Source organism: Perissodus microlepis, chromosome 15 (assembly GCF_051167445.1).
Source record: "Perissodus microlepis isolate ML-2025 ecotype Zambia chromosome 15, ASM5116744v1, whole genome shotgun sequence".
In the NCBI taxonomy this organism is placed as follows: Eukaryota; Metazoa; Chordata; class Actinopteri; order Cichliformes; family Cichlidae; genus Perissodus; species Perissodus microlepis.
In genome coordinates this window covers 35,717,147-35,743,757 of record NC_140475.1, presented here as the reverse complement: position 1 = coordinate 35,743,757, position 26,611 = coordinate 35,717,147, and the positions used below count along the sequence as shown (strand labels likewise).

General features: G+C 39.2%; 2 protein-coding genes across 6 annotated transcripts in view; both read left to right on the top strand.

Annotated features, from left to right (window-relative positions):
* The window catches only part of atp13a3 (ATPase 13A3), a 35,756-nt gene extending 26,231 nt beyond the window's left edge, over window positions 1–9,525 (top strand). Inside the window, exons 28-34 of one of the 2 annotated variants that reach the window (XM_084954259.1) lie at window positions 23–95; window positions 188–365; window positions 1,149–1,327; window positions 1,545–1,633; window positions 1,862–1,942; window positions 2,678–2,770; window positions 3,805–9,525. In XM_084954259.1, coding sequence (XP_084810385.1) covers window positions 23–95; window positions 188–365; window positions 1,149–1,327; window positions 1,545–1,633; window positions 1,862–1,942; window positions 2,678–2,770; window positions 3,805–4,002 — 891 coding nt within the window. In that variant the 3' untranslated portion in view covers window positions 4,003–9,525. The remainder of the gene's footprint in view (window positions 1–22; window positions 96–187; window positions 366–1,148; window positions 1,328–1,544; window positions 1,634–1,861; window positions 1,943–2,677; window positions 2,771–3,804) is intronic. The other variant, XM_084954260.1, reaches the window with a different exon arrangement.
* A 1,145-nt stretch (window positions 9,526–10,670) lies between these two features.
* The window catches only part of opa1 (OPA1 mitochondrial dynamin like GTPase), a 35,509-nt gene continuing 19,568 nt past the window's right edge, over window positions 10,671–26,611 (top strand). The window contains exons 1-27 of one of the 4 annotated variants that reach the window (XM_084954262.1): window positions 10,671–10,871; window positions 11,418–11,742; window positions 11,837–11,933; window positions 12,057–12,164; window positions 13,157–13,210; window positions 14,659–14,741; window positions 16,366–16,509; window positions 17,811–17,864; window positions 17,957–18,061; window positions 18,345–18,431; window positions 18,797–18,910; window positions 19,139–19,219; window positions 19,324–19,398; window positions 19,486–19,557; window positions 19,790–19,889; window positions 19,994–20,124; window positions 20,532–20,604; window positions 21,184–21,256; window positions 21,344–21,459; window positions 22,778–22,842; window positions 23,034–23,110; window positions 23,939–24,104; window positions 25,019–25,171; window positions 25,361–25,469; window positions 25,758–25,837; window positions 26,051–26,191; window positions 26,297–26,413. In XM_084954262.1, the coding sequence (XP_084810388.1) occupies window positions 10,843–10,871; window positions 11,418–11,742; window positions 11,837–11,933; window positions 12,057–12,164; window positions 13,157–13,210; window positions 14,659–14,741; window positions 16,366–16,509; window positions 17,811–17,864; window positions 17,957–18,061; window positions 18,345–18,431; window positions 18,797–18,910; window positions 19,139–19,219; window positions 19,324–19,398; window positions 19,486–19,557; window positions 19,790–19,889; window positions 19,994–20,124; window positions 20,532–20,604; window positions 21,184–21,256; window positions 21,344–21,459; window positions 22,778–22,842; window positions 23,034–23,110; window positions 23,939–24,104; window positions 25,019–25,171; window positions 25,361–25,469; window positions 25,758–25,837; window positions 26,051–26,191; window positions 26,297–26,413 (2,829 nt within the window). In that variant the 5' untranslated portion in view covers window positions 10,671–10,842. The remainder of the gene's footprint in view (window positions 10,872–11,417; window positions 11,743–11,836; window positions 11,934–12,056; window positions 12,165–13,156; window positions 13,211–14,658; window positions 14,742–16,365; window positions 16,510–17,810; window positions 17,865–17,956; window positions 18,062–18,344; window positions 18,432–18,796; window positions 18,911–19,138; window positions 19,220–19,323; window positions 19,399–19,485; window positions 19,558–19,789; window positions 19,890–19,993; window positions 20,125–20,531; window positions 20,605–21,183; window positions 21,257–21,343; window positions 21,460–22,777; window positions 22,843–23,033; window positions 23,111–23,938; window positions 24,105–25,018; window positions 25,172–25,360; window positions 25,470–25,757; window positions 25,838–26,050; window positions 26,192–26,296; window positions 26,414–26,611) is intronic. The other 3 variants (XM_084954263.1, XM_084954264.1, XM_084954265.1) reach the window with 3 other exon arrangements.

Below are 26,611 nucleotides of genomic sequence, written 5' to 3'. Positions count from 1 at the left end.
CCGTGTTTTTTTTGGTTTTTAGATTTTAAGTAACCTTGGCGATTTCCAGTTCCTCTTCATCGACATTGCTATCATCCTCCTCATTGTCTTTACCAGTAAGTACAACTAAAGTATCAAGGATAAGCGATATGTGTGTTTATTTGTTTTGAATGTAATAATCCTCACTATTCACTCTGCCCCTTATCAGTGAGTCTGAACCCAGCGTGGAAAGAGCTGGTGTCCCGTCGTCCTCCATCAGGTCTGATCTCAGGGCCTCTGCTGTTCTCTGTGCTGACCCAGATCCTCATCTGCTTGGGCTTCCAGATCTGGACATTCCTTTGGGTCAAACAGCAGCCCTGGTACAAAGTTTGGACGCCGCTTACCGAGTGAGCACTGACTATTACTTCTAATGTGTAGCAGACAAATACCCAAATCAAATAATAACTTGGTTTCATTATAAGTTTTAAACGTTGTCATGTTATCGTGTTCCACATTTTGTCATGTTATGTTACATGATGGATTAAATTCTGCACACAATAGAATTTAATCCACCACAATGAAATTCTTGCAAATGTATTAAAAATTAAAACAAATATATAACATGTACATAAGTATTCACAGCCTTTTCCGTGACACTCAGAATTGATCTTATTGTTTCCACTGATCATGTGAGATGATCTTCAACTTGATTGAAGGCCACTTGTGGCGAATTCAGTTGATTGGGGATGATTTGGAAAGGCACACATGTCTATATATAAGATCCCATGTGTCAAAGCGCAAAGCAAGCCAGGATGTCCAAGGAATTGTCTGTAGACCTCTGAGATGGGATTGTATCAAGGCACAGATCTGGTGAAGGGTACAGGAACATTTCTCCAGCACTGAAGACCCAGTGAGCACAGTGGCCTCCATCATCCATAAACTGAAGAACTTTGAACCACCAGGGCCTTAGTCAGGGAGGCGACCAGATTTGCAAGAATTTCAAGTAACGTTTTTTACTTTGTAACTGTGGGATTTGTGTGTATAATTTTTGTGTTGAAAAATGAATGTAATTCATTTTGGAAAAGGCTATAAGATTCTGAACATGTGAAGCGCTGTGATTACTTTCCAGATGCAGTATAAAAGGACCACAGAGTGAAAATGTTCTTAATGACTTCTCTGTCTTCACGCAGTGTCTGCAACCTCACATCACACATTGAAATGGACTTTGAAAATGAGACAGAAGAGGACGAGCACAACATCCAAAACTATGAGAACACCAGCCTCTTCTACGTCTCTTCCTTCCAGTATCTCATTGTTGCTATTGTTTTCTCCAAAGGCAAACCTTTCAGGCAGCCGAGCTATAAGAATTGTAAGAGACTTTTCCCTAACACCTGTGTGTGTGTGTGTGTGCGTGTGCGTGTGCGCGCGTGTGTGTGTGTGTGTGTGTATACACGTGTGTACATATATCGATCGATCGATAGATAGATCTATAGATCGATAGATAGATCTATCGATCGATAGATAGATACCCTAAAAAAGTAAACTCTCCTAAACTGTAACATTTTTTTTGCGTGTTTTCTTCACAGGGCCTTTTGTGCTGTCTGCTGGGAGTTTATATGTTTTCCTGCTGTTCATCTTGTTCTACCGAGTAGACGTCATTAATGAGTTTATGGAGGTGGGAAGACATTAAATGCACACTTTATATTCTTTAATGTAGGATACAGCTTTATTTATCACATCAGGCTCCATCTTTTCTTGGTATTTATTCATGTAAATGGAGATTCTGATTTTGTTTTTGACTTACTGTAGTATTGCGCGTGCATAAAGCTTTAAGGCAGGGCTGTCTTGGTAAGACTAACTTTTTCTTGTCGCTTCATTGACGAGTGTTTCTCTGTCTGTGTAGATTGTTTGCATCCCGTTTGAATGGAGGCTAAAACTTTTCCTCATCATCTTAGTCAATGCTGCTGTGTCTGTTTTGGTGGAGGTAAGATCCACATGATAACACTTGGGTAACAGCTGATGTTTTCCCCATGTTCAGATTTTGTTTTCTCATGCAGTGTGCTCATCTTTATCTCATTTAACTGGACAGCAAGATCAGTTTTGTGTTGTAAAGCAGAAATGGAAAGAAGCAAAGTGTGAGGTTTTTAATAGTTAACCGTTTAAAGAATGTGACTTTATTTTGTTACAATATGTGCATTTGTGGGTATTTTACTCCACATGTTTGTCTAATTAAGGATGCTTTTCAGAATTTATTTCTGTAAACCTTCACGACACTGGATTATTAATGCCTGCCTGCTGACTCGTTGGAGCAGTATCACTGTTTCTGCCCTCCTTTTAGATGGCTGCCCTTGCATTCACGTACTGCTTAGTATGCCCCTGTAGATGGAGCCTTTTCCTAAACTAACAGTGCAGTTTCCATTCATCTTTGAAGTGAATTGGAGGGACAAAAACACGGCAAGCCGATTCTGTTTCATCAAAATTTGCAGTATTTTTTTTAGACGACAATAACCATGCACGGCCTTCTTACTAATAAGCTTAATTTTAACCTCACATGCAATGATTAACACTCAGTTTCATGGAAGGAAAAAAAACTGCTATACTTGGTACTTTAAAGCAGTGTGGCACTAAAAATCAGTTGCGCACCTCTATAACAGGAGCTTTGTGAAATCAAACCAGACTCTCTGTAATTCTTTCCCCTGCCCACTGCACCATCCCATAGACCATCATCCTTGACATCGTCTTACGGAAGCTTGTGTTCAGCCGAGACAAACAGGGCAACTTTGGCGTCACTCCTGCCGCCCCGGCACCACAGGTTGGAAATATCTGACACCTTTTTCTCTAGCCCTTTCTTTTTACTCTTGTGTGGTGTTCTCTCTCTCTCTGTTCCCACTTTTTTCCTCTAATGTAACTGCTAACCACGTGCATGTGCAAAACCTCAGTCTTCTTCTGATCTGTACGCTCCTCCCTTTGTACCTCTAACGGGCACTCTGGTCAGGGCTTAAAAACGTGGTAACTCAGTTTTATTCAGGCTGAGCCACATGACATCAAATGTTGAAACTATTGCTAGATGTCATAGATTGTTGCTATTGAAGCAGCGCTGGCCTTCGGTGAAGTAAACCCATAATCTCATCATATCTAATGTGTGTAGTTTTAATGTTTTTCTGTACTGTAGGTCATTTAAATAAGTGATATGCTTCCATGCAATAGACATGCAGAATGCTGAGCAAAACATTCATCTACTCTTATTAATAATAACAATAATAATAATAATAATACATATTTCCCATTGCCTAGCAAGTATGACACACACACCCCCTCCCCCCCACCGCCCCACCCCCTGTGGTAGTCTGCAGGCCCTCTGCTTGCTGCCCTTCTTAGCATCACTCAACATTGTCACTGGATCTCATCAAGTGTAGTATGTTTGTATTTGAATAGTCAGAGCTTAAATGTCTTTGTCAGTGTGTGGTTTATAAGTTACACTTTTGTCTATGTTTTTAATGTAAAGATCCTTTGTCTGTTTGTTCTTTGAATCCATGAGCTTGTTTTTAAGGAGAAGGCTCAGTCTTTAAGCTGTCTGTTCCAACTCCTGTAGACTAGAATCATGCTGAATTTTGTTTTAATCTGCATGCACGCACAGTTGTTATAGTTTATCAGTGTCAAGAAATATGCATATTACAACTTTGACACTATATGAGCATATTTATATTTTGCATGTAGCAGTTTTGTTTGATTTGGCTGTTCAAGTATTCATTAAAAAAAAACACACACACACACAAACTTTGTCTGTCAGGGAACCTTTCTGCAGTTTTACTTATTTGATTATTTTTCATGTTGTGGTATTCACAGGGAGCCAGTGATCTGTATGGACACAAGTGTCTGTCCTGCCAATGTTGCCCCCGCAAGATGAGACCCAAAGCTCGCTACATGCACCTTGCCCAGGAGCTCAGTGTGGACCCTGACTGGCCTCCGAAGCCCACCACTACCACTGAAGCCAAGCCACGCCCAGAAAATGGCTCTGCCTATCAAATCATAATCAACTCCTAGCACCCCACAGCCTGTACTAGCTTATCCAGCTTCTACCTTTCATACAGGAAACATGCATATGAGGTGTGTTCAGTAAATTTCAATGGAACTGTCATGGGATAACTGCTTGCCTTCACTGTTCGTGCTCCAATGCTGTATAGTTTCAGATACTGTATTATTGCGCAAAAAAAAATCTATGACACACATCTACCAAATGAATTTACATTGAACTTCTCTCAGTACTCTTGCTCTCTTTGGTTCACCCCCACACACGCTCTCAGGTCGCTTTTTATTTATCGTTAAAGGTGCAATATGTTGAACACCTTACTCTCGAAAAGGTCAGTGTTGTCTTGCAGGGTCATGCAGCAGCTCCTCTGGAAGTAGTGCTGCTTTTACTTTGCTTTTACTTTGCAAAGAAGGATAAGTGCAGCAAACAGCACAAGGCTAAAACTGACCATAGCAGGTTGGGCTCCACTGTTTTACACCTTATAAAAGAAAAATACAATCTCTGGGAAGAGCTCTTCCTTCCTTCATGTTAGACTGACGCAGGCTTTATGCAACAGTGACTCAGTGTCTCACCTTGAGATACAGTGCGGTATTACACTTCAGTACGGGCTGGCGCTACCTCGTTATCATCCTTACTTCAGTAGCTGTCATACAATCTTCTGATAATTTGTTAATTTTTAAGCAGTTTTAAGCTACCAGTCTTGTATGTTTCACCTTTAAATGTCACAAATTGAAATCTTCCTTTATTACAGTGTCTTTACTGAAACTAAGCAGCATTTAACTCAGTCTAGAAGGAACATTGAAAAGCCATCAAAATGGTGCATTGGCCCCTTCAAATGAACGTTCAACACAGGTTCAGCATAACCTCGCTTTGTGTGTGTGCAAGGGGGTGGAAAAGAGAGGCCGGGGCCCACTACACTCCAGAGCTAGCCTCTCACATACGTGTTCTGTCAGAAATCTCAGTTAAGGTGTTTAACCCTAATTAAGTTATTCCTTTTATATGATTGTCATAAATAACAAGGTCTGCAGATTACAATATTGACCACAATACTAGAGTTTTGATTAAGAGTGGAATGGGATGTGTAGGTGTTTCAGAGAACACTGAAACAGAGAATGGAGAAGTACGGCGTTGGATAGGATGTGTTTCTCAACAGACATTTGCACATATCTTAGCTGATGTGAATATTGCAAGCTCTAATTGCTACTGTGTAGTGCTCTTTTGCAGCTAATGTAGATATATAGAATTTCAGTCAGCTGTGGGGAGGTTTGCAATTGTATACTGGCTGCATTTAATGCTTTGTGCAGTTACACACTCATAAGGGGAAGTACCTTTATATTCCTGCTTTGAAGTAAAGACACACTCATATATCTAATTGGCTATCAGAGATCATGTTAAACATCTGAAGAATACAGAATTATTTTTTAAATCTACCATCAGATAAATTTGTTCCATGATTTGTTGACCTGCTATAATTAGATGTGACCTGTTTCAAAATCAGTCTGTTCTTGGGAACTTCTCATTTCCATGGCTAGGAAGGTTAGGGAGAGTGTTTTTTACAAATTGATTGGGATTAAGTGTCATTTATGCCAAGTTTCAGTCAACTTTCAGTCAGGCCATTATGGCTTGGTAAATAATAGGGGGGGAAACCTTGATGCTGCAGAAGGATATGATTATGTTTAAACAAACAAACAAAAAACAGTGAATATTTGATGTACTTCCATTATGGGTTTTTTTTTGTTTGTTTTGTCCAAACATGCTACCTCTAAAACAAATGACTGAATTCTCATCTATCTTAACAGTACTGGCATTAATGCTAATATATCATACTAATAGAATTTACATAGAATATTGCATCTTTATAATAATTGTCAGGATCATATGCTGTTAACGCTGACTGGGAACAGCAATGCCTCTGTTTGGCACCTCCCTATCCATCTATACCAGCGGTCCCCAACCTTTTTTGCGCCACGGACCGGTTTATGCCCGACAATATTTTCACGGACCGGCCGTTAAGGTGTTGTGGATAAATACAACAAAATAAAACTAGTACCGGTACCGAAAAAAAGATTTATTCATAACACACGTGAAAAGACCCAGGAAAACCGAGTTAACGATAAAAACGATAACAAAATAACGCTGAAAACCGATAAAAACCCTAAAAACCATAAATTTCACACCTGAGCCTCAACTCTCGCGGCCCGATACCAAACGACTCACGGACCGGTACCGGTCCGAGGCCCGGGGGTTGGGGACCGCTGATCTATACTGCTTTGGCCTTCTAGTGCTGAAAATCTAGCAAACTCGCCTCTACTTACTGTGCTTCTCTCTACTCTTTCAAATTGTTTTCTAGTGTGTAATAAGCTTTATAGAATTATGGGCTGCTAGTGGAACTTTAAATCATAAATATTTTGTTTGCATCTACTGTATGAGCCATGTCCTGTCTGCAGAAAACATGGAAAAACATGCATGAAACCAGCTGTCTATGGCCACGCTCTGAAGATAGTTGATGGTTGCAATGCTAGAAATAGCACTTCAGTTACAAAGCTTAACTATAGAATTAAGAAAGATTAACATTACATTTATGTATTACAAAAAAGGAAAGAATCTACATCAGAAACGGCATGAATCTGTCTGATTATTGTGGACAGCTAACCACATGCATGATACCATATGAATCTAAGCATCTGCATATTCAAAGCCTTTTTAGATTGGCTCCAAAAAGGCAGAAGTACATGCTTACATTTTCAGTTTTAAAAGGAGATTTCTTCCTATGGAAGACTGATTACAATACTGTACTACATTATAGCAGCTGTGCAACTGATCCACTCGCTGTTTTAAAGCAATCATGAAATGACAAAACCTGTACAAGATGGATGTTTACGCAGCCAAATTTCTATATTACACGTAGCCTGATTGCAAAGAGTCAAGAGCTGTATTTATGCTCACTCCTCTTTTTTTTGGCATTTACAGTAATACTCCATGAAATGTCTTTCAGACTCACCCCACTAGATTTTGAAGGAGCTGTAAATGATTGAAGGCTCTCCCTAATAAAGTCTAATGGGGAAAGTTCAGTCTTTTAAAATGGGTTTCAGTCATTATTGATCAAACAGATGGATGAGAAAGATGAGCATTCTCATATGAAAGAGTATGAAGATTTTTTTACATTGTGCATTTATAGCCATGGACGTGGAGAAATGGGCAAACTTCTTTACAGGCAGATTAAAAACCAGTATAGGAAGACTGTAGTATCACTTTAAACCAACTTGCACAAATCAGGTTAACTGTATCAGTGTAAGTGTAAAGCACAGCAGGTTGCCTTTCGTGAATTGTAGTGGTTCAGTTTCTTCAGAGTGCTCATTAGAGATTATGTGACGCCGTACAGAAAGAAAAACAATTAAAAAGAAACTTGATCCCTCCAGGGGAAAATGGAGCAAATGAATTCTCAGACATCCTAACAGCGCTGTTATTGTCTGACATTTCTTCAAGCATTTATCTGGTCCATTGATTATGATTTTTTTTCTATACAGTGGAAATTGTCATATTAGTAATAATAATGTAAGGTTGCTCCAGTGCTAAAAGCCATTTCAGCAGTGTCTATTCAGATGCATTCATGTGAAAGTTGGGCTCCATGTTGCATAAACCTTTCCTTGGATGCATTGTTCATTATTACTTTGTGCGTAAGGAAGGCTCTATAGATGGGATGCAGATGTGATGATTTGTATTCATGCGAATTCAAAGCATGACTCACATTGGCATTTTTGTGCTCATTAGCAGAATGGTTAAAGTGTGTCGTCATGTTTTGATATTTTAATCTTGACTGAAAGCGATTTGGCTTGTGTGCTCTGACACTGGTCACAGCCGTCACACGACTTTCTCGCTTTTTTATATTAATTATATATTTTTTTTCTAGGTGACCTGTGAGGTTAAGAATGAATGTAATGCAAAAAAACCTACAAAATTTAATCCAATGCAATATTACAATTATTGATATTTCCAAAGACTTTTCATCACACTTTTTTCTTTCCAAAAAAAGACTGAGTGAAAGAGAGAGGTTTCATCTGTCCTCTGTCAGTTTCAACATAGCAAAAGACGGTTTTTAGTGGTGATAATGTTAATAATGTTAGAGGTTGGATCATATATAAGATGTACATTTCTAGTGTGTGCAGAAGAGTCGAAAGTTATAAAAAGAATTATGGTTTTTGAATTATCAAAGGGCTGGTGTGTCTTTTTCTACTTTTTTTTGGTACTGTGTTACAATCATTTGTCTATTTTTGATTTGTACTGTCTGATGGATTAATGTGTACTTTTGTTATGGAGTTGCATTATCTTTGTTTTGGGGGCATAAATCCTGGGCATTTATTTCATAGTTTGAATCGAGTTTTGCAAAGTATGATTAGGGCACTTGGATTAATATCATTTGGGCAAAAACGTGTTATAAACTTCATCCAAACCTTTAGAGTTTGGATGAAGTGACATGTTCACCATCCTAATTTCAAAGATTTCTCTTTAAAAAAAAAAAAAAAAGAAGGAAAAAAAAAATCTGTTTCTGTTTTGTTTTTCACTTTTTCTTCGGTTTCTCTTGTGTGTAAACTTTGAATTAAATTCTGTCACAAAAAGGGAATTCAGCTGCAGTAGGTTAGGCATCTCTGCTTAGCTCATTCAGAATATGAGCATCATCTGGCAATCTTTGTCCTGATCGTCATGTGTATGTATTTTACTTTTTTTTTTTTTTTTTTTTTTTTTTGTCTAGAGTTTTTTTTAAACACTTCCATGTAAAATGTAAATGTAATTTAGCAGAATGTGCATTGTTGTTCAACATCAGAGGCCTGTTGTCATACATACATAGCTGCTTAGGAGCAAAATGTTTCAGTCTCAGCTGCATCATCACTGTGCACTTCAACACAAACAGTTCCACCTATAGATGTGCAAAGTGTGAGTACTACTATTGCTTTTCCCTGTACTCGGGTTTTGCCTTTTTACTGTAACAACTGTATAGAAGCAGTGGATCTTATGCTGAAACCTCTATGCTCTTAAACAGGTACAGGATACCAACTGTTCAGTTAGCATTGGCCTCTTATTTAAACCATGTATTTAAAACACACCACCGAATGGCATTTAGATTAAATCTAAATTTAATCTGAATTAAATCTGAGTGAATGAACACTCGTGGATGTCGTTTCCTCAGGGAACTGGGTCTATTTGATCATGTATTTGTTACGAATTAAGAAATAAAAGTTGAAACCCAAACTGAATGGGGGAAAAAACCCAGTTGATTTAATAACTTTATCACAGCCAATCTGGGTTTTGTTTTTGTTTTTTTCTTTCAGGGCAATTTATTTGCTGTGCTTATTATTTGCAGGTCCCTTACCTCAGCAAGAGGGTATATGTATTTACTTTTTAGCAGAGATGTAAATTGTTTTTAAAGAATTTTGTACTTTATAATTTATTTCTTATTTATTTCAAGTTCTTTTTCCCTGAGGATTGTATTTCAAATTTATCTTGATTTCCTTCTTTTCAATAAATGTTTTTTAAAGCAACCTTGATGATAATAGTAATTTTCATGAATAGGATAATGTGAGGGTTGAAATGCTACAGAAAATTAAGTGGAAGAAGATTTAACAAGAACCAACCTGAGCAGAAAATACATTAGCTTGCCTATTTACAGAATTGAACCCCCAAACTGGGATATGGGTTATTTGCATGTAAAATTAAAACATTTTAAAATATATTACTTTTGTTAGTGTTGTGCGAAAGTCTTGAGTCACCTCTCATAACCTATATTTTGTTTCCAAGGAGCCAGACTTTCTTTATACTGGGCTATGACTGATTAGAGCATAAAAAGACACTTAACTCAAAGGGTAAAGCAATGCTGTCTGCTTGTAACAGACAACTTGGTAAAGAACCAAATTAAAATGGTCGTTTTAGGCAAGGTGCAAGCAGCCCATCGCATTTTTCAACCCTCTTTTTAGTTGAATCTACGTAAAATGCCGGAGATAATAATTTGCGAGGCATGAAACGGTACTTTTGCATTAACAGGCAATTTCTCCAGAAAATTAGAAATATCTCAGCGTGAAGTGCAGTATTTCTTTAAAAAACTGAGGAAAGAGTTTCAGGCCTGTTACTTCTTTTTTCCTCGACTTGTCCGATCTACATCACATAGACCGTATGCATTTTTTAAAAAAAATAGGGAAAAATCCAACAAAAACCTGAGATCCGTGTGAGCCACTGTTCATTGAAGCTTCATCTGAAATGGGCAAAGGCTGGTTATCAAGAAGCCATCCTTAAGGAAGGGAAATGGAGACGAAAGCCTGAGGTATTTGAAAAGTTACGCTTTCTGAGCATCTTGTGAATGTAATGACTAAAAAAGAAGTCATCTAGGATGGTCAAACTTATACTATAGGTGCATGCTCTAGTAGCCTCCGAGGCACCTGTTGTTGTCAATTGACATTACATAAATAACATTGAATTATATTGAACTATAGAGACATTTAAAAATCGAGAAAACACAGTATAAAAAGAAGAAATAATGGCAGCTTTATTTCCTAAACCTATGTAGTGCACATTGTTATGGTTATCCCTAAAAATCCCGACACAGACGACGAGGGTGTCATTTGAAAAGAGATATTATAGCAGAGGTACGTATAGGAACCAATTCACTACATCGTTTATTTTGTCAGTGCTCTTTTGGCGGTGGAACCGCTCACCGGAAGTGGACTGTCATTCCGATTGTGTCCTTGTTAGCTAGTGAGCCGCCACAACGGGCAAGCAAATGTGTGTTGTTTGGGAAGATGAATTAAACTGTACCTAAATAGTGAATCTGAACGACATCTCCGTGAAGCTGCTTTAACAGCATCATGCTGCGTGTCGGGAGCAGAGCTGCCTGGTGAGTTTGCATTTAATGAAGGTAACAGAAGCCAGGGTTAGCTACGGTGTGAGGAGAGCACATATGAAGCTGCTTCCTCTGACAGCTCAGGACGGCCGAGCTGGTTCTGTGTAGATGACAGCAGCCCCATGTCATAGTAAGAAAGATAAAGGACACATATTATAGGAGTTATCACGGCTGTCTACGTGTGTAGTGCGTTTGGTTTATGTTGCCGGTGCTACTGCAGCATAAACGTTACCCTAGCATAAACCGGCTAAAAGTCTAGCTCGGTCGCTGAGTGTGTACAGCAGCTGCGTTATTTAAAAACAAAAACGATAGATTGACAGACCCCTGTTAACTGTATCTGTACACTTAGTTAAGTGATTTATTGTAATAAACTGGGTTTTTTATAACGTTCAATGTCAAACCTGAAAATGTGTGCCATCTGCTTTCCTGCGTGTTGCTGCAGTCTATTGGGGCTACCTTGAACAAAAATGACTGCTTTTGTAACTGTTCTGTGTAAATGAGGTGTCTTTATTTTTTTCATCCACACCTCTGACATCTCAGCGTGGCCTGCAAGAACCTGGTGGCCAACAACATGGGGGTGAGATTTCGGATACCCTTGCAGAAGCTGCACCCTCTCTCCCGTGCTATCCATCACCGTTACTCTGGAAACGGCAACCCTCAGCGCCCTCCTCATCGCACAGCAGCCCGCTATTTCACCTCCATGTCTCGGTTGCCCATGCGGCCGCCGAAGCCTCCCCCGGGCTCTGGGGGCCACGGGTACCAGCAGCAGCGCAACTTCTGGGTGGCTCGCCTTGCTGCTCGGTTGCTGAAGCTCAGATATATTCTGCTGGGGAGTGCAGTGGGAGGAGGGTATACAGCTAAGAAGGTCAGAGTGTTGTGCTTTGCTCGTCATGTGAGATGCAGGAAAACTGTTAAACATACTGAAGCGGTGATGGGTTTTTTTGTTTGTTTTCTACCAGACCTATGATGAGTGGAAGGAAATGCTGCCTGATTTTAGTGAATACAACTGGGTGATTCCTGATTTTGTTTGGGAACTGAGTGAACAAATAGATCTTGGTAATTTTTTTTTTTTTTTACAAACAATAATGATTAAATCCCTCACATTGTTTTCCACCAGCTGTATCATGAGCTGCAGCTCTGTCTTTTCCACCTGACTGTGTTATCCATTTTCACCTGCAGATAAACTGGCCAAAGCTCTACCAGAGATGGAAGAAATAGCCAAACTACTACCCGACTTTGACAAAATTGGGGAGAACTTCACGTTCCTCAAAAGCCTCCTCACCTCTGGTGAGTAAACAAAGCATCAGCATTCACTTAATGCAATTACATATTATTGTAAAAAATAGCATGTGTAGACATCTGAGTGTCAGGATTTAGAATGAAGGTTACAGTAGCTTCACTGAAGCAAACCTGCTTTCCTCTTCTACCTTCTTACCTGTAACATACTCCAAGGGTTGCATTTTTGGTCTCTCCGACCTCTAAGGGACCTGAGCAGAATGAGCAAGTAGACTTCTGTATCCTGTTACTTGCTGATTTTTCTGCTACTCCCTTTCTACCTCTGGTTGTGGTTATTAAATGATTCCTTATTAACTGAACCCTCCAGTAATTGCGATTTTGTTTTATTGCTGACTTTGGTTTCATGGTGTCACCATTTAGATGGGTCCATGTGCAGCATTTATGTGTGGTATTATACCACTATAAATGTATACATGTCTGTTATTTTATGACTTTCATTTAAAAACATTATCTGTACAAACTGATTGTGTAAACTGTATGACGTTTCCTGTGATAAGGAATTTCACTACAGTACAAGTTTGTTCCTGGGAACATGAAAGCTTAGATTTGTACTAATGAGCCTCACTGAGTATTGTGTAGGAGGCATTTTGACTGGATGAGGATTTGATCATGTTTTGTGTCATCGTACATCAGCATTAATGTTTAAATAAATACCAAATATTATATTCTGCCTACAAATTATGACGGATCGGTTATGCTTTCATAATGAAAAGCCACTAATGATAAATTTAACATTTATGGCTTTTTTCAAGATGACGCCCATTTGAGGGTGTTCTTATCAATTTTAACAGTTTCCTATTAATTAGCTAGGTCACTTAAAGCTCTGGCACAGCAGTATCTTTGTATTAATATGCATCATCTAGCTAGCTGTGTCCCTGCTTTGACCATCATCCCTTTGCTTCTGTCTTTTATGATTTTTATCTTGTGTTGTTCTTCCTTTCTCCTCCCCCCTACCCTCCTGTTGTCCTCCACGTTCTTCACAGGTGTGAGTTTGGGTAGTGAAGTCAAAGGAGCTTCTGGTCTGCATCTGTTGTTAGGTGTGTAAACCCAGCTCTCAGTAGTGCTGCCCACTCCCCTCTTTTCTTTCTGTGGCTATCTGACAATTGTCCCGCCACAGCACTGGCATGGTGGCCATGATTTTGGCTCTGAAGGCGGTAGCAGAGCATCTTCCTGGGATATGCAGTTAAATGCTGCTGTCATTGTTCAGACTATTTACCGAGTTCAGTAAGTGTAACTACGAGGGTTAAAAGGTCTAATCTTGGACTAAGCTTTACTTGAATTGGTAGAAGATTTCTCTACTGCATCTTGAAGTCACCCCAAATTCATAGAAACCTTGAAGTTTACCTTTCCGTAGTTAATTTAGAGCACAATTTTTTTTTTTTTTTTTTAGAAAAATCTACAGAAAGGGTCTGGAGAGCTCATAAATGCAGATCATTGTTTTTACCTGTAGTATCTCCCCTTTTCCGTTTTCCTTTCTTTAAACCGGACTGTCCTCGGCTGTGCTTTGTCCTACTGTGTTGTGTATTCTTTGCCTCCTTTGACTTCCACCCTTTTTTCTCACCTGGGTTTTTTGCTTCTATCATTCTTTCATCACTAATCGTTGGGGCAGGTTTGTTTTGCTCAAACTTATTGTTATTCAAATGGTTGGAAAATGAACACAAAGCTGATTAAGATGTAAATGGATTCCAATAATCAATCCAAACAATTAGCTGAAATTAATTAAATAACAATAATGTAACCCTTAAATGGGTTAAGATTAATAAAGGTAGTTCATTGCACAACAGTATGTGAAATATTTACCTGAAGGGATTCCCACACAGATGTGACCACGCCTTTGCAAGGAGTCATCATAACAGCAGGGAGTGTCTCTGGCTCTTACTCACGCACTATTAACACTTAATGTACCTGTAATGCTTCAGGAAAAATATTTGTCCATTGATATAATCAAAATACTTATTCCCAATGCTACTGCATTTTTCTCTGTACATGTTCATTCTCTTGCTTAGTAGAGTTTTCCTTGTGCATTGTCATAACATGTCTTGAAAACTTAATTTCACCAGTTTTGATTAGGTGCCAAAGGAATATTAGAAAATTAAATGTAAAGATCTTAAAGAAGTCAATTCTTGAATTGCTTTTTGTCCATCTAAAACTGTGTTTCTAACAAGGTATGGAAGTTAATCAGAGTCAAAGACGTCAGCGTCAAACGGATGGAACCATTTACAGTATTTCAGTGCTTCAACATCTAGTCCTAGCTGTGCTAAATTGTCTGATGATTAGCAGACTGTTATACGTTCCTGAATAGCTTGACAAACTTATGTAGTGCTACATTTTCCAGACATTTGAATTTTAGTCATTCTGCTCTTCTATTTTTCTATCGGGGGTCTTTTAGCCATAGTCACAACTCTCCTAGTTTAAGCTGCTTGTAATAATATTTATGTATTTGCATTAGTAATCTTATCCTGGGTTGTTATGTCTCCTCTGATAGAAACTTCAGGTGATCCTCCACTAAATGCCACAGATTCCTCTGCTGCAGTCGCACATGAAGCTGGTGATAAGCAGTACAAAAAGGCAAGTAGATAGAATCTGCTCACACTTCCTAGTTTTTCGTTTCTTTACTCTGACACAGCTTGGTCTCGCTCAGCTCCTGTCTGCTACTTTTCGCTTCAAGGAAAAGAACTATGATCATTTAAATCAAAATGCCCCCCAAGAAACTTAAATGTTAGTTTGTATTACTCAAAAAAATTTTACATTTTTAAATGTAATGTGCTTTGAAGACCTGGCAGCGATTGAGGGCCATAGTCTTTAGCAGTGTACTACTTGGGGTTCGTTTTGATTCAGTGAGTTCTTCTGAATGTGAAAGGTGAGTTAAACACAATCTTACCAGCCAAGTACACAGATATATAAAGGTGTAATAGTGAGAACAAAATTTGTACAAGAACAGTGTTAATTAAAGATGGTAAATTGCCAAAAAGCTGTCTGTAAGTGCTGCTAGAGTAGTTTGATCTTCAAAGTTTTAAACCTGTACCTGCAAACTGTACAGCACCAAATCAAAGTGTTAACTGCAAGTTCTTACACACACTGCTAAACATGTGAGAAGTTTATTGACTGTTGTCTCACGTCGGTGGATAGTTGCTTCTTTTAACTTTATTTCCTTATTTACACAGTTATTTCATTTCTGTTGTCCTTGTGCTGTTTTGTATGTTTTGTATTTTGTATGTATGTTTGTTTTGTTTTCTATGTTTCAGCGCATCCATGTCCTATTATTTATTTATCTATTTTTACCTTGTTTGTGTCTGCATGCGTATGTGTGGTATATGTGTGTACGTATGTGATTGTGTATAAGTGTGCTTGTTTAACAGTCTCGAAAGTTTAAAGGAAAGTGACAGCGACTTGGAGTATTAGGAGGTGCTTTTAAAAAACAAAACTTTCCTATTCCCTACTTTTTCTATGATCATGGTCTCCAACATGAACAAAACACCACTTTTTATTATATTATTTGCACATTTCACAGAGTGAAAAAGCAAAAAGATGCACACAATTTACATATGTCATGGTGGGGACTTTGTTTTGCTTTGTGCTTCACCCTGACCGATATCTCAGTGCCTGCTTCGCTTGGTTAATCATCAACTTCCGACCAGTTGTTTTCAGGTCCATTTAACGTTGTTTTGCAGCACATCTAAACATTTTGGTCAAAACTTGAAACTTGTTTTACAGAAGTTGTGTTATTGAGGAATTATGAACTTCAGGCAAAGTGTTGTCCCACTCATGATGAGCAGATAGCCAAAAATCCTCAGTGGTGCATAATAATGAGCAAATGCAACAGTATCACAGTTGCTGCCACTCGCTGAGAGGCACTGGTTGTCGTATTAGTTGCCTCTTCTGCCTTCAGTCTGACAAAGTTCAGCATCTCTGTGTTTTGGATTTAGGAGAGGCTGACTTTGCTTGGTTACACTGATGATGGTGGCAAGATTAACACAGCCAAAGACTGTGATTCGTTTTAATGACAACCCTTAATTAATACAGTTTAATTTTGACTCAAAAACAAAATAAATCCCAGAGACAAAGACAGACGCCCTCTGCTGTAGCCCTGTGTTGGGTTACTGCAGTGGCCTGTAATGCTGGCCTGCCCCGTGGCCTGCAGATGTTTTTGTTGCGCCTCCTGCCTTTTTCTCACTATGACATACCTCAGCAGGGTCTGCTTGGCGAGCTCATTCTTATTCAGCAGCAGATCCAGCGGCACGAGGAGGAGGTCCGACGGGCCGCTGCAGCCAGTAGTGCACGCCCCCAACCGTCAGAGCCTGCTCCGAACCCCAGCCCCCCTCAACAGTCACGCAAGGTGAAGGTCCAGTCCCGCTTAGATCTGCTCTATCATACAAGAGACTCCTAAAGCTTTATAGCTACAGCGCAGATTTAAATCGTTGGACTAAGTGATGTCAGCCAGCGCTACCTTAAAAAAAAACACTAGAGCAACTTCACACCCAGTTGAAAATCAGTGGTTCCTCTCTGAAAGGTTCAAGCCTCTTTACCTCGGCGGTGCTGATAGGCACAATTAAAAGTGTGAAAATAACCACACACGAGTATACTAAACAGTTACTGTAGCAAGGTGACCTCATAAGATTTTCAGCTGGGGTAAAGTTGGTGTATATATATTTGTTTTTGTTAAACTTGTAGTCCACATAAATTGGCCTGTCAGCAGATTTTATTCCACCCTCTACAGTATTAAAAAGCAGTCGTCTTCTTTGACTGTGTAGTTTGAGTTTGTTTTGCCAGTGTGCTGTTGAAAGGGCTTGCATGGACCACAACAGCTGGGTTTGCTAGAAATGGTGACTATAGCCAGCGTCATTCTCCCACGCTAGTGGCTGGATAATCATCAGCAGTACTGCATTATTGTGCAGAAGCGCTGCATGGAGTGGAGTGAAACCTGCCGCATGGTGTGAGCTACACTTTTTTTTTAAACTCTCATGAGTGGATCTAACTTTTCTTTATCAATTTACTTCATCGACACGCTTAAGCTCTTTAAGAGCTCCTTAAAACTCCTTAAAAATAATGAAGCGATCTCTTAGCTTTTCAAAAATCTTTGCTATGTATTGCAAGAATGTAAGTTGAAGAACATTTCTTACCCCTGTTGTGCAGTATAGAAATAGTTTTTAATGAAATAGTTTGGCGCGTCTTTAAATTCCTTTTCTTCTTCTTCTATCATTTGTCCATGTCTGCTGTGCCTCCTGCTTCCTGTCCCACATCTCATTGTTCCAAACATGTTGCATATATATAATATACAAAATAAAATACAGTTTGTCCAATCATTAAAATTAAGCTGTAATGGCAGTGAATTTGTGATTAAGTTCACTCTGTGATTTATGCCTGTTTGTGAATCATAGTGTGTTGATTGAAGCTGAGCGATGCCAGAATGATAGTATGTGCCTGAAATTTGTGTAACTCTCTTGCATTAACTTGACTTTCAACTCTCTCCGTAGACAGAATGCACGGATTGAGCCTTTATGATGCCGGTGGGAGTTCAGTTGTTTGAAGGTGTTCTGTGAGAGTCGTGGGGTTGGCTCTTGTATTCAGAAGAGAAAGGAAGCATTAACGTTTGTTGTTGTTTTGTTTTTTTTTCTTTGTCTCTTCTGTGATCTTTAGTCCTCTGACAAAGAAAAGATAGACCAGCTCCAAGAAGAGCTGCTGCGCACTCAGGTACAGTAGCTGTGACTTACATTCTCCTTGCTTAAATGTAAATGTTGAAATGTTTCTGGTTGTTAGTTTTGACACTGCTATTTGTCCATTAGCTAAGATATCAGCGCATGCTCGAGAGACTGGAGAAGGAAAATAAAGAGTTGAGGAAGGTGGTGCTGCAAAAAGACGACAAGGGCATTCACCAAAGGAAAGTGAAGGTGGGTTATGAACATATTAAACACATACAGATTCTCTTTTTCCTGGTCTAGATTTTACTTTAATTGGGATTGCTTTTTCAGATGTGAGCATTGCAGATATCTGGAATATTTTCCAGATAGGTCCCAGAGTGTTGGGCAGTTACATTTTATTATGATTAATATCTGTTAATGATAAAAAAAAGTGTTGCCTTTCATAGATTTAGTTATTCTCCATTTCTTCTTTGTTGTGACAGCTAATTACTCAAAGACTGATAATTAATTACTGTTCTGTCTCCTTGTGTAGAAATCCCTTATTGATATGTATTCTGAAGTCCTGGATGTCTTGTCGGACTATGATGCCAACTACAACACCCAGGACCACCTACCCAGGGTACATATGAGCTTTATTTGTTGAACATCTGTGTGTTTTTTAAGAAACAACATTTTTTGTGTCATTTTTGAGTGTGTGTGTTAGAATTGATATCTTGACTCATAAAAATCTACAAACAACTTCCTAAATACCCGAAAGGTTGATTCTGTTAATCAACGAATCAACTTTTTGGGATTTCCTTACATGGATGATTTTGAGCGTGCATCACAACTTTGTAAATATGTTGCCAAACTTGCATTTATTGTTACTGGATCACAGAAGGCCTTCTGTTTCATTTTCCATTATCCCAATGCTGTTTGGTTGAGCTGTTTACCTTTCCCTGTCTCTTTGTGTGGTCTCACCCTCTTCCTAAACTTGTGCTTCAGGTCGTTGTGGTGGGCGATCAGAGTGCTGGAAAGACCAGCGTGCTTGAGATGATAGCACAAGCCAGGATATTTCCCAGGGGCTCAGGAGAGATGATGACACGCTCTCCCGTCAAGGTGTGTGTGGCCAGTGTGGTTCGCGTGTGTGTGAAAGATTTCATATTCATATGGCCCTTATTTAATTGAATATTTTTTCACAACATGGTCAGAAAATGTCATCATAAACAGGTTTACATAAGGAACAACAAAGATGTTTTTGAGTGTTGTCACACAAGCATTCTGAGAGTGTAAATTAAACCAACATTGACTATTTTTTTTTAAATACATAAAAACTCTGTTGTGTAGGTAACATTAAGTGAAGGCCCTCACCACGTGGCCATGTTCAAGGACAGTGGCCGAGAGTTTGACCTAACCAAAGAGGAAGATGTAAGTGACACAGTCTTCAATCCATCCATTTGATAGAAACTACAACTTCAAGCTAGTTGTTTCATTAAAGTATTTATTGTGCTCTTTCTTCCTGTGTCCCACAGCTGGCTGCTCTCAGGCATGAGATTGAGCTGAGGATGAGGAAAAGTGTGAAGGAAGGACAGACAGTCAGCTCTGAGGTTGTGCATATACTAATACTCAGTTTATACATAAAGTTTTTTTTCTGCAGTGTTTCATGAAATGATGTTTTCTGTTCTGTATGTTAGACAATATCCTTGAGCGTTAAAGGGCCTGGCATCCAGAGGATGGTACTCGTTGACTTACCGGGTGTAATCAGTGTAAGTCTATATTCTGCGTATAATAATGTTTCAAATTCCTTTGGCTGTATTAGGATTTCATTTGGGTTTTTTCTATAATTTACCCTATATTGATTTACCAATATTTAATAGATATATTTTTGATTTTTTTTTAAATTATTTGTTTTCTTAAAGTGTAAAAGTTGCTGTCAGAGTCACTATTTCACTTTTTTGTAAAAATTGCAGTCTTAAAAAGTTATTTAATGTCTTGTAGACGGTGACTGCGGGCATGGCAACAGACACTAAGGAAACCATCTTCAGCATCAGCAAGGCCTACATGCAAAACCCCAATGCAATCATCCTCTGTATTCAGGGTAAGATATGCATATGTTTCCATTTACAGTAATAAAACCAGCACATATCAAAGTGAGAGAAGAGGTGATCTCTACGTGGACTAACCCTCTTGCTCGTTGTCCAGATGGCAGTGTGGATGCAGAGCGGAGCATTGTAACAGACCTGGTTAGCCAGATGGACCCTCAGGGAAAGAGGACCATCTTTGTCCTGACCAAAGTGGACCTGGCTGAGAAGAACCTGGCCAGCCCAAGCAGAGTAACTAGTCTTTGCCATTTAAGAAAATGTTGTAAAATAGTTACTTTATAGGTAAAAATTATACTGTTAACAGTTATTTTATTTTAATTTTTTCATGTAGTGACAAAAATACAGGTCTACCTAATGATTCCTGACACCTAAAAAACCCAAACAACATTATCATGACATTAGTGATCAGTGTGTTAAAATGACTTCTTAAAAGTGATCATGTTGATTCATCATGCAATTATTGCAGTGTGATTAGAGCAATTTGCAACTACACCACAAGAGGGTGCTAAATCCTTACAGTTTAACTAGATTTCCTTGGCAAGTCAGCACCTGGTTTCAGAAAACAGTGTGCACACAACAGGATGGAGAATTTCAGTCATATTTGTTTTTTTTGTTTTTTTTGCCATCTTCTTTTTCAGATTCAGCAAATAGTGGAAGGCAAGCTGTTTCCCATGAAAGCCCTGGGCTACTTTGCTGTTGTAACAGGAAAAGGTGACGTCCACTACTGTGAACTCCAGCATGCTACATTTATTTTTGTGTCCCTTAATGATGACTTTTAGGTCAATAATGTCACATTTCCATAGAGAAATTTGTTTTAAAATGTTTTATCTCCACGTTAGCTTAACTAAACAGCAGGTGAAGTAGGTAGCCAGGTAGATGACCCTCCCTGTGTGAGGGAAGCTGAAAGCATTCAGGGATGCCTGCTGTTAAAACAAAGAACATGTGCAGGGAATCACAAGGCGTCTCATTCATCTTTGCCATAAGGAAGTCATTGTTTTCTGTGATGCATTCAGAGAAATGCAGTAATGCAAATGCAGTAATTTTTAAAGTGCGAACTGGAGCAGAGCAGCAAGCCTTCCTACATGAGCATGACACGTATTCTACTAAATGAAGGCTACATTTAGTACAAGCCTGCTCTCAAATAAAGGCCTTCTGCCTTTGGGCTAAATAAAAGACTCGGTCACTATTTGATAGAAATACATTATGTAACACACAGCATTGCATAGAATAGTCGCTAATTTATGTTAAATTATTTGCTCATACTTTTTATTGCTAATTGCTTGTGTCCAGGAAGCAGTGCTGAAAGCATAGACTCCATCAAAGACTATGAAGAGGACTTCTTTCAGAACTCTAGGTTACTCAGGCAAGTTATACCATCTAATATGCAGCTTCTAAAAGTTCATCAAATAAGTAATTCCAGAGTTGAGAAATAATTTGTGTGCACAACTAGGGACGGCATGCTGAAAGCTCACCAGGTGACTACAAAGAACTTGAGTCTGGCCGTCGCTGACTGCTTCTGGAAGATGGTGCGGGAGTCTGTAGAGCAACAAGCTGATGTCTTCAAAGGTATGACAGCACCTTCAGCATTTAATTTTATCCTATAAAGAACCAATTGATTCATATAGATTGGTTGTTTGCAATGAAACATTTATATGGTCAGATCTGTTTGCAGTGATGTGCATGTTAATAATTTGAATAGGCATGTTAGGATTAACAGTAAAAGGAGTAGCTGATCTTACTCTTTTCAGTCTCCCTATATTGGCTTTCCTCAGCCACTCTGCCATACTTTTCCACCCCCTCTGTCTTGACTTCCAACTACAATTAGTCTAGACAGTCTCAAGCTCATTGCTAACAGCATAAGAGATTTATGGCCATGAGACTTCACATCCCATAGGTCCATTGTGTTGAGCATCGATCCATATCCCATCAAATCACATGCAGCCAGCTTCCATCCTCCATTCTTGGCGCCACCACATCTCCACAAACCAGCAATTAGCCTAATCTCCACTGTGGATAGGGAGCTGTGGAAAGGGGCAAGAAGCTCAGTGTGCTAGTGTGTGTCTCTGTGTGCATACGCGAGAGGTAAAACTCTGACTTTTGATAAAGATTGTGTGATTGGCCCCATCTTCCCTCCTCCCCAGAGACCAGTTAGGGAGAGTAAGTGTGCAAAGCCCTCATCCCCTGTTATTAGAGAATAAACACCATCTGGTGACTGAAGGCTGCCGTCATATCATGCTATGTGAGAAAAGGCCAGGCTCTGTCTGTATAGGCTCATTGCTTGATGATGATCGAGATCTGCCAAAGGATGGAGCATAATCTCAATGGTGAAAAAGAAAGAAAGATTTAAGTGTTAAGTTTCAGCCAGGCGGAAGAATGAGCACTAGATAATTTGATGATTAGTGTCTGTTGGAGCTTTATGGTGTTGCTGTCTATATTAAAATTATAATGTCACGTTTCATGTGTAAGACTGTTTAAAAATTAATTATTTCCTCTGCACACTGTCTCACCTACTAATATTTTATTAAATCACAACATCTTAGACTAAGTGACCCTCATCAGGTACAAAACAGTTTTCATACAATAACTCTGATCCAAATCCATCCAGTCTGAATGCTGACGGTCCCTCTTTAGAACTGTGTGGATGTAATCGATGATAACAGTAGTTGCTCTTTATTTAGAGGTTTTATCACTAAACCAATAATTACATTACTGTCGTTATGGAAGTTTTTACCAGTTAGAGTTCTCTTATCAGGATTATTTGTTTATTTCCTGTGGGTCATTCAGGTGTGCAGTGATTTTAAACCACGTAAGATTGAAATTTGTTCATATTGAAGATGAAAATGTTTGTTTAAATATTCCTTTTCATGATCCCTGCTTTAACCAGCTTCACGATTCAACCTGGAGACAGAATGGAAGAACAACTACCCTCGTCTAAGAGAGCTGGACAGGGTAGGAAACACAAACAGTCATTTCTTTGAACTCTCACATAGTTCTTTATAAAAGAAAGCATGCTCATTAGTGATGGGTATTTTATAAATTACATTTGTGTTTTTAAAAAAAATGTCCTTAAGAAATAAGAGTTTATTAATATGTTAAAATTGCACTAAAGGTTTTTAATGTAGTATTGAATCTTTTTGCAGAATGAACTGTTTGAAAAGGCTAAAAATGAAATCTTGGATGAAGTTATTAGTTTGAGTCAGGTGACTCCACAACACTGGTAAGTTCCTCTTGAACTAACATCCGTGATTTATTATTCTTTAGTTCTCACCATCATTTCAGTGACTTTGTTAGTTTTAGTTGTTTGTGAGGTGAATGATATTTCATGTTATGGGGAAAGAGCAGTGTTAAAATGTGCATTAGTACTTAACCAGCCATGAGTTTAAAAAGCAGATCTTTGTCTGCATGTAGCTGTATGTGAATACCACAATGAGTAAAACCTTGCTTAAATGAGATCTATGCATGCTGTTGTGGGCATCCCCTGTGTGCGTGGCATCAGTTTTCTCTGATCAATAATCTGATGAATGGCCCATGGACAGGAGCAGGGGTGGCCCTGTTAGCCAGCCAGCAGCCAGCCAGCATTATTGGAAATGGCTCTTATTGACAGTGAGGAGTGCTGGCTGGAACAAAAGGGGACCTAATGAAATATGGCTGTGCGTTTATGATAAATGAGATAAGTGCAACGCTTCCCTGGTCTCAGCGGGATTTGGGACTCGGGGGAATCCTGGGTTTTGTTGTGCGTCGCTGTGGAGAGTGTGGATGCTGTTAGCTTTTAACAGGGTCATAGTATAGATGTTGGAGTTTACAGTCGAGCGTCCCTCTTTGCTCATTGTTTTCCTGCTCCGGCTGACGATTTAACTGCACTCAGCTGGACACCTTGGTCCAAAGCACTCTTTTTGTGTTTTTGTCTGTCTTCTATCTGTAACTAAAAGTGATAATCCAAATCTTCAAGAACTTAACATGGGTTAGAGTTATTGAGCTACAAAGTTTGGTACAAGTCAGCGCACATCTCTTTCAGAACTGACTTTTTTTTCTTCCCTTCTTGTAGGGAATCTATTCTACAGAAAAAGCTGTGGGAACGTGTTTCCACCCATGTAATTGAGAACATCTACCTGCCTGCTGCCCAAACAATGGACTCTGGTACCTTTAACACCACTGTAGACATCAAGCTCAAACAGTGGACTGACAAGCAGCTCCCGCACAAAGCACTGGAGGTGAAGCACACTTGCTTTATTAGTCAGCTCATATCATGATTCATTCAGTTAAAATGATTGTTGTTATTTTAAGAATTTTTTTTATTACATTTTGGTGAGTTCACTGTAGGGCTGTTCGATATAACGATATATATCGGATGACGATATAAAAACGTCTATCGTTTCACTTTACGCTATCGTTTGTTTCGTGGTGTCGCAAAAATAAACTGTTTACGGCAATATTTTTTCATCGTTTTGATGGTCACAGTAGTGGCTATATTAATTTCCTAAAGTTCTCTCTTAATCTTATATTTAATATAACCACACTACTGACGGACAAGTGCCTGTATTTATGCGTTGTCGTTAGCAACAACAACAGTAACTCCATCGCGTCACGTGTCCGCTTGTTTATTTTCCACATAAACCTTTCACAATAAAGCTCAAGATCCTGTTGAGACTTTTCAAAATAAATTGAATCACGTGAAAGAGTATGCAGAGTTTACGGATGAGAAGCAAAAAAGAGCCGTCGGGTGCTAAAAAATAAACCTTAGACTCAAACATTAGAACAGGCTTTTCCCCGCAGCACGCCGTGTAATAAATACTCACAAAGAAAACGGCGGCTGTTACAACTTACAACAAAGAATTTACAAAAAAAAATGTTACATTTTTGTGATTTATATCGTTATCGGACGATAGATGTCTTATATCGGGATATGAGATTTTGGTCATATCACACAGCCCTAGTTCACTGTCATATTCTATTGTTTAGTATTTCTTTTCTTTTTGCTGTGTGTTGTTTTTTTTTTTATGAGTATCTTGACTCTAACTCGATTAACACAGACTGTAGAACTTGTAAAAACAATTAAATCCAGCAGTGGCTTTATTCTAATAGCCCCTTTTCCCTCCTTATATTTTGCATACTTTGCCCCTGTCAGGTTGCCTGGGAGACACTGCAGGAGGAGTTTGCCCGCTTCATGGCTGAATACAAAGGCAAAGACCAGGATGACATTTTTGACAAGTTGAAGGAGGCTGTGAAGGATGAGAGTATCAAGAGGCATAAGTGGAATGAGAGGGCCCTGGACAGCCTGGTAAACACACAGTAAAATACCCTCACAAGCAGAAAGTGCACACTTGTTTATTGAAGCTCCCAGAGCAGACAGAATTTCATGATGAGATGCCATCAGCATAGAGAATGTAGTCGTGATGCAAAGAAGCACTGATGCTAACAAGTGGAATGTGTTTTTTGTACTACTTACCTCTGTGTGTGGTTGTGTCAGAGGGTGATTCAGCACAATGCCCTCGAAGACCGCTCCATCACAGACAAGCCCCAGTGGGATGCAGCAATCCAGTTCATGGAGGAAACCTTGCAGTCACGCCTCAAAGACAGTACGTTGGCTATGATAGGATCATATGTTACAACTCTCCTCGCAGCCTTAACCACACAAAAACATTTGTAGACTTTTATGGTTCTTTTCAGTTTTGGTTTTTAGTTGGAATCACATCAACACAGTTTCAGGTTCTTACTTTTGTCCCAGACATCAGTCACACACCTGTCCTGACCAGGTTTTAGGTGATCATGCTTTTGTGGTGCTTTTGCTGCCACAATGAGGCATGCTGTTTTTCTGACGTATGATTTAATTTTGTTCTGTTTTGCTCTTTGCCCTCGTCCTGCAGCTGAATCAGTAATCAAAGACATGGTGGGCCCAGACTGGAAGGAGAGGTGGCTGAGTTGGAAGAATCGTACACCAGATCAGGTCAGAATTGCAGGATTTCCTCAGAAGTCATAGTTGTGATGGTGCAGTAGCTTTTAGAAGGAGCTTTGAAGCTGTGAAGTGGAAGATCTATAAAGGCTATCACCTTACACAATGGTCTAATTCCATCCACACTGTAGAGCTTACATATAAATATGTAATATTTTACATTTAAATGCTCCTTGAAGTGAAGACTTGCTTTTCTAAACCTTGCAGCATATTCGGAATGAAACAAAAAATGAGCTGGACCGCCTGCTGAAGCTGCACGATGAGCACACGGCTTACCTGGCTAATGATGAAGTCACCACAGTACGGAAGAACCTGGAGGCACGGAGTGTAGAAGTTGACCCGATGCTGGTGAGATGGAACGGATTATTCCAAACATTTTTTTTTTGTAACAGCAATACCTGGCAATTATGTTTGGCCTCTGTTAACTGGTGAAATATTTCCATACCTGCTCAGATCAAGGATACGTGGCATCAGCTTTATCGGCGACACTTCTTACAGAAAGCACTGTCACACTGCAACCTCTGCAAGAGGGGTTTCTACTACTACCAGAGACACTTTGTTGACTCTGAGGTAAGTAGAAAGAGTTGTCTTTTATTTTTTTTATTTATTTATGCAGTTTCACCTCAGGTCAGGGTTAGTTTGGAAAAAATGTAACTTTACTCTGGGGCACCCTGTGTACTGAAGGCTGAAGACCTAGCAGGTACACACCCTTGATTTGTGTCTGTCCCAGGCCAAATAAAAACCTAAAAAAAACCCAATAAAAATGTG